The sequence below is a fragment of the Limulus polyphemus genome, unplaced genomic scaffold (assembly GCF_000517525.1).
Source record: "Limulus polyphemus unplaced genomic scaffold, Limulus_polyphemus-2.1.2 Scaffold1713, whole genome shotgun sequence".
NCBI classification, from domain to species: domain Eukaryota; kingdom Metazoa; phylum Arthropoda; class Merostomata; order Xiphosura; family Limulidae; genus Limulus; species Limulus polyphemus.
Window position 1 is genome coordinate 183,343 of NW_013667323.1, and position 8,082 is coordinate 191,424.

The window sequence follows — 8,082 nt, forward strand, 5'->3', positions numbered from 1 at the left end:
AAATGTGAAACCGCAATTTTGCACATATATCCACATAGACCCAACAAACTTTCATGCCAAATTTGGCGAAGATCCATCAGTGGGGAGTGGTGGGGGGAGTAGTGGTAAAAAAACACGAAAGCGCCCATTAAAAACCGCAAAACGCAAAACTGAAAATTTATATGTTTCTCCCTATGGACCTACTGAAACTCCTTAAAAATGTGGTTGAAGATCCATCCACACCCTGCGAAGTAGTTACACGGACATACAACAGACAGTACTATTATATTTATACAGATTTGTCAAGTCTCACTACACCTAATGAATGAAAATAAATATCTTAAATATAAAGTTTGCTGAAAATTGCGATTTCTTGTTGATTGTATTAAGGTTATTAATATTTTCTTTGAATTTTTACGTTTTATGCATATTCTTTGACATTTTACCCAGTATTATAGTGAAAAAGGACAAGCCAACAGTTTCTTCAGCAACAAACAGTCGCGTGATTTCGTTTAGCAACGTAAAATCATCGGATTTCTTCATAAGGAAACAATTACGTAGCTTACGCGATGGGCCGAGCCAGATCCAGTGATTAGCATGCTGGACTGAGGATCTGTGGTTATAAGAGTAATTGTCAAATTACACTGTTCGATCTGACTAAAGTAACTCAAGAGTTAGTGGTGGGTATTGTCGACTGGCTGCCTTCGCGGTAGACAGTTAAAAATTAGGGACGGTTAGTTCAAATAACCCTCGTGTAGCGTAGCGCAAAATCCAATAAAACAAACAGTGGATATCTTCCAACTCTTTCAGTTTTTCATAACCGTTTGAAACAAAACGCCTTAAGCGATTTAAGAAACTCAATTCGAAACTTTTCTGTATAGTATAGCTTTTACTTTTCGATTGTCGTTTGAGATGAAGATTTTTCCTCAAATAAAAGCCAACAGCTCCTCAGATAAACCACCCACGAGTCGTTTAGTTCGATGTGGATTTTTATATTATATATATATGTACTTCCGATTCAAATTTTCTTTTTCAAAAATCGGTAATAACCTTTACGTAGTTCATCTTACACGAAAACAATTCCACAATTGTTGTGAAGTAAAACAATGAGTTGCTACATACAACATTCACTTTGTTTTACTAGGGTAAGCATATCTTTTAGTTAAAAATTACAAACACGGTAAACAATTCTACAATTGCTATGACGTAAACCAAAGAGTTGTAACGTACAACATTCGATTTTTTACTAGGTTAAGCATATCTTTTGGTTAAAAAGTTATAAACACGGTTTTCCAGACTCAACATTTTAGAGTATAACCTATTGAACAGGGTACAGGTCTCACGCTGGCATTTCAGTCTATGAAGTTTGACCAGTAACTTCCGTTTTCCTGATTCGGTTCCGGTTTTTTTCACGACCTATTATTACCTACCATACTTCTCAGTCTTATCGACATAGGTTGTTGATCACCAAAGTAATCAAAAATGCTTCTGTGAAATTGATCATAAATAGAAACATATACCATGACTTAGTAGTTTTCTTGAAGTCTGACTATGAAATGTGAACGATAAAAACATGGAGTCATTTCCGAGCGACAAATGCATAGATATTAATGAGGTATCTTGGTGCGCCAGGCTCAACCAGGGTGTACCATTTATATGAAATGAGTTTTATTATAAAATCCCCCTCTTTAAGAATCATTCTTCATATACTTCATTTCGCTTCAGCTTGCTCAGGTTAAAAAAAGAACAAGGAAAGAATCGAAAAAGTAAAGCAACCAACAAAAAAGTGTACAGCATGAACTATATTGTAAGTATACTTGACTTAAGTAAAATGTTAACAAATGAGAAAAATACTACTTCTGAAATGATAATGCTTTGCATTTTTGTGTGACTACTTGAAGTTAAAAACTTATTTATTCTTACAAAGAAATCCATTGATAGAAATACAAATGAGCCCTTAAACTCTTGTTCGTCGAGATAACTTTTGATATGAATGTAAAGTCACGTGTTTATGTGTATATCTTAGTAATTTTTATTGTTCTAAACATTCTTTAATATTTAATGCTTACAAAAACTAAAACTAGGACTAATAATATCGTGTGATACTAAAATTACAAAAGTTAGATAATATTTAGAATATCTTACAAATGTCATTCCAGTTATAATTTTCAAGTTAATATAAAAAAATGTTTTTCGTTTGTTTGAATTTCGCGTAAAGCTAAATGAGGGCTACCTGCGCTAGCCGTCCCTAATTTAGCAGTGTAAGACTACAGGGAAGGAAGTTAGTCATCATCACCCACCGCCAACTCTTGGGCTACTCTTTTACCAACGAATAGTGACCGCCACATTATATATAACGCCCCCACGGCTGAAAGGGCGAGTATGTTTGGTGTAACGGGGATTCGAACCCGAGATCCTCAGATTGCGAGTCGAGCGCCCTAACCACCTAGCCATGCCGAGCCTGTGTTTTTCAAAATGATATCAGTTGTTTGCAGTGTTTAATTTTTCAGAAGAAAAACGTTATACCAGATCCTTGTTATTATTAAATTTTCTATAACACAACATACACACAGTGTGAGAAGGGCACACAAACGTCTTATATATCTCAGATAGTACACTACTACTCTCTACATAGGAATGCAATGAAAAAAATGGCCGCCACTATTGCAATAATACATAAACTCAGCTGAAGTTTCTACTACAACAGCCACCATAAGGTTGGTATGAAGAGCCGTTTCTTATATTATATCCACTTCATACTTTGACTCGTGACCTTTCAACTTTGGCCCGTACAACACCTCTGCGGCCAATGACCGTCAATTAATTAATCACGTGAAACACTGTGGAAAGACATTAAGAGGTGGGTGTTGAAAGCGGGTAACGGAAAGCATCCCTACCGCCACTACTTTTGCCGCTACTTCTTGCTATAAAATCACCCTGACCATTGCACAGTGTATACCATGTTTCAAGTATATACATATCTGAAGGTCGCGGGTTCGAATCCCCGTCACACCAAACATGCCCACCCTTTTAGCCGTGTGGGCGTTATAATGTGACGGTCAATCCCACTATTTGTTGGTAAAAGAGTAGCCCAAGAGTTGGCGGTGGGTGGTGATGACTAGCTGCCTTCCCTCTAGTCTTACACTGCTAAATTAGGGACGGCTGGCGCAGATAGCCCTCGTGTAGCTTTGCGCGAAATTCAAAACAAACAAGTATATACATATGGAGTTCTTAAAGCTTATACAAAACCTTTGGTGAGGTAATAATGAATATTGTAATAACATGTTATATTATATACAAACTGTGTGAAAGTTAGAATTTTTGTGTTATTTATCACAGCATCCACCCCTACATGTTTTAAAGTTCATAACCCGGACAAAGGACGGATACTTCAGCTTGTATATACATATATTACATAAAAGAATCACGAAAACAAGGGGATTTCAAAGAAAATAGTTTTTAATTTCACATTCTATTGTTTACTTAATAGGTGGCGTTTTCTGTCCTCTCGTGTGGTTTGGTTGTGGTGGCTGTAGACGACACAAGTCAGTACCCTGACACTTTACGCGATCCCACGATCAACAGCCGTCTTCCACCCGGTTCTGACTTCGATAACCGCGGCTTTGATAGGTATCGACCTAATTCTCAGTTCGATGACAGATATGGCAATAATCCTTATGATAACCGATACGGTCCTCGGGGAAGCGGATATTACCCTTTCGGCTCCAGAAGAAATGAAAACTATCCTTACGACGACCAGTTCCAATTTCGGTATCCGCAATCTCCTTACCGCAATACCTTCAATTCCCGATACCCCTACGACAATCGATTCGATTCCCGATACCCCTACGACAATCGATTCGATTCCCGATACCCATATGACGATAGATTCGATTCCCGATACCCCTACGACAATCGATTCGATTCCCGATATCCAAACGATTATCGCTTCAATAACCTAGGAGATAGAAGCTATCTTTATGATCGTCTCCTCGATGATCAAGGCTATGGAAGTTATCCTTCCTACAGGTATCCCGATAACAACAGAGGTTACTCGAGTGGTAGTCGCTATGGTACTAGAGCCTACGGTAGAAGATATCCTTATGACTCAGCATATGGTAACTCAGTCCCTTATGGTAACCGTGTTTCTAACTACAGGAGGTCTTTCCGCTCTGCAGACGATGCTTCTCCATTAGTTTACTCTTCAAGAGATAAATACCCCGCCAGTGCGAGCAGTAATGTTCAGTATCAACTAAAAGTTCCAGGAGTTAACGCAGGTGGAGGAGACGAGCCCTCTCGAATCTCCAAAGCAAACAAGAACACTCAGAATAAGTAGATCAAGTTCATCTTCGCCATTTTTCTCCCGTACAGAAATAGAAGTTCATAGGTTTATCAAAATTCTTGAAATTATCGAGTATTGAAACACAAGAAAATAATTTATATTTTTTCTTTGGGTGAAATAAAGGTTCCAAATTTTGATAGTAAGGATATATTGAACTCCACATATATTTTTCAATTATCTCGACATATGATTTTATACTTGCTTAATCTTATCATTTCATGGGTAAACGTGAAATGTCTATAAAAATGGGTTTTTCAAATAAACCACCGCGAAAATTAGAGCAGGCTTCCATCACTTTACTGAAGAAAATATAACCTTTAGAATCCCCCTGTATTTACAATTCAAACTTTGTTAACCAGATCTTTGAGTAGTAAGATTTTGTTTATTATTTCTCATGGAGAAAAAAAAATAAAGTTTATAGGATATTAATATTATTATGTAAACATATTTGGATTTTTTTAATGCATTTCGAAAATGGCTGCTATAATCAGAAAACGTTGGAATATCCTGCAGTTGTTGAACAGTTGCTAATTTATCATAGAAAGCGCTCTCACCTATTTCCAGTAGCTTCTCTCAGTCTGAGCCAAGAAATTCACAAGAGCACAAAAGATAATGTAAGAATGGTTTGATGATTTTTATAAAACAGGCTTAGCTATTACCACACTTGCTGGAATCATTATTTTCTGATTTCTGAATCATGATTGTTTTTTAGAAAGATCAAACATTCCAACGTTTTTCCAGTACGTGTTAAATTATAGTTTCCTATCGATAATTGGACTTAGACACCTTCCTAATTTTTTTTTTAGATAAATGTACATATAAAAATTTAAATATATGCATTGCGTTTGTGTGAAAAATCTTCAACAGGTAATAAAACGCAAGTACTTCAGCCTTAAGTTGTATGAAGTGTTTTTTCTTTGTAAAATACTAAACCTAGGAAGCATTTCAGTGTATTTTTAGAAGGTCTTACAATAGTACGACAAATTTAAATTCCAAGTCTATTTTCCAAGAACAAAGTTGTGGAAAAAAGCTCGAAATTAATTTCTTCGCCACGAACAAAGCGCAACGCCATCACATATTGATAATTCGTCGCCACGAATAAAACTCAATGCAGTCACATACTGGTTTATGAAAAATCAGTTTCAATCTTATTGTTTTTGCCGATTCATGAAATTGGAAACTATTTTATAACAAAATATCTCTTGCTTAAATCTTTATTCATTGCTGGGGTACTCTTATTTTGCTCCATTTGATAGCTGAAAAACCTTTAGAAACACAAAATTACACAAATAAGCCAAGAGTCAAAACAAAAAGAAAACCAAAGAACTAAAAATTCAAACCTTATTTTTTTTAAAATGTAAAATGGATCTATGCAAATAACTGATCAATAGCATTAGAAATGTTTTGTCCTCAATTATATAAGTAGGTAATTAACAATTAAAAATAATGTGAAAAACAGATTTTGGAGACAAAACTGGAAAGTACCACATGATGATGATATAAAAGTGAACAAGGCCGTCGTCAGTTTGCACAAAACATAAAAAATCTATTTGAATGCTAGATTGCAAAATATACAAACATGGTTGGTCAAAATCTTGCATGTTGCAATACTCAAATAGGGTTTGTCAAAACCCTGCACATTGAAATAACCAAACACGGTTCGTCAAATTCTTGCACGTTGCAATACCCAAACATGGTTGGCATATCCTTACACATGGCAATACCCAAACACGGTTGGCATATCCTTGCATGTTGCAATACTCAAATAGGGTTTGTCAAAACCCTGCACATTGAAATAACCAAACACGGTTCGTCAAATTCTTGCACGTTGCAATACCCAAACATGGTTGGTATATCCTTACATATGGCAATACCCAAACACGGTTGGCATATCCTTGCATGCTGCAATACTCAAATAGGGTTTGTCAAACCCTGCACATTGAAATAACCAAACACGGTTCGTCAAATTCTTGCACGTTGCAATACCCAAACATGGTTGGCGTATTCTTACACATGGCAATACTCAAATAGGGTTTGTCAAAACCCTGCACATTGAAATAACCAAACACGGTTCGTCAAATTCTTGCACGTTGCAATACCCAAACATGGTTGGCATATCCTTACACATGGCAATACCCAAACACGGTTGGCATATCCTTACACGTTGAAATATCCAAACATAGTTGGTTAAAGCCTAGCATGTCGCAATACCCAAACATGGTTGGCATATCCTTACACATGGCAATACCCAAACATGGTTGGTCATATTCCCGCCTGTTGTAGTACTAAAGAACGGTCGGTCAAAGCCCAGTATGTTGTAATACCCAAACGCAGTGGATCAAAGCCTAGTACATTAGTTGCCGTTTTTGGTCTCCAATAAGCCTTGTCAGAAGAAGAATATTAACAGAGTAGATTATTTACTTATTTGTGGATAATAGATGTTGTAAATCCCATCATATCATTGTAATCATTACTAGCTCTTCCTATCTGGCAGACCACAGCAATACATACAACGTACACATCTTTCAGGTCTGTACTAAGTAATCTCAACAGAAATAAGTGTCTGTGGTAAGTAATTTCAACAACTTTAAGGGTTTGTAGCAAGTAATTAAACAGCTCCAAATGGTTATAATAACTTTACTTTACAAAGTTAAGTCTTTTGATGAACTTTAAAGGTAATTAAGATAAAATATTTTACAAAAAACTACTACTTCAAACACTAAATGTGTTAATTACGAGTTGGTATCTAATAGCACTGTATCTTGCACCTCGCAACACTGTACTTGGAACCCATAATTATATAGAACCTAGCAACATTGTACTTAACACCTAGTAACACTGGGTCAGGTACCTAGGCACGTTGTATCCAGTAGTAACGCTTCATGTATCTGGCACTTAGTAACATTATATTCTGGGTGGTGATGACTAGCTGCCTTCGCTCTAGTCTTACACTGCTAAATTAGGGACGGCTATCGCAGATAGTCCTCGTGTAGCTTTGCGCGAAACTCAAACCAAACAAACAATACAATTGCAGGTGATTGTAAATTAATATTGCCCGGTTACGTAATATGTCATAGTATTACTTAGCATTTTACTTCTCACGTATAAACAAACTTACAGGTCCTACAGTACTCGATACGTTGATAAAGTTGTTTAGTCATCCTATTTGTTTTGTGTTCATACAATATTTTCTTTATTCTGAATTCATACATAAAACTGAAATAGTGTAAACGTGGAGAATTCCTATATTTTAAAGTGAATAGATTTTGAGCTAATCTCAGCTAGGAGCTATTAAGTTATACTGATTAACGAAATGTAAAAAGCTTGAGCGTGGTCAATCTTCTTCTGAAATATCCTGTCGCCACGCCCAACTTTGCGCCACCTACTCTGACACTAACCTTAATTATAACTTTATCTACAAATCTAATTATTTGTGGAATGGCTCTACAGGTAAGACGTGACCGTCATGACTTAGTTGGTTTTTTATTAGTGTTTTATTTTTTTTATCTCTTCGTCAATTTTTTTATTATTATTTTGATTCAATTTAGAAGAACCAAATATTAATCTATTAAAAAATAGATATATATGTCATTTGCGCATGCCCAAGGTAGAAATTATTGTTCCTTATCACGTGTTTTATGTAATTATTTGCACAAAACAACAGTTTGTTTGTTTTGAATTTTGCGCAAAGCTACACGAGGACTATCTGCGCTAACCGTACCCTTACTTTAAGTCAGTGTAAGGACTAGAAGTACGTGGGG

At 36.1% G+C, this 8,082-nt stretch overlaps 1 protein-coding gene across 1 annotated transcript; it reads left to right on the forward strand.

Annotated features, from left to right (window-relative positions):
- The first annotated feature begins 1,688 nt into the window (after positions 1-1,688).
- LOC111087077 lies at positions 1,689-4,338 on the forward strand. The gene is made up of 2 exons (XM_022392429.1): positions 1,689-1,786; positions 3,470-4,338. The coding sequence occupies exons 1-2, from the start codon at positions 1,775-1,777 to the stop codon at positions 4,313-4,315; spliced, it is 858 nt and encodes a 285-aa protein (XP_022248137.1). The 5' UTR covers positions 1,689-1,774; the 3' UTR covers positions 4,316-4,338.
- The last annotated feature ends 3,744 nt before the right edge of the window (positions 4,339-8,082 follow it).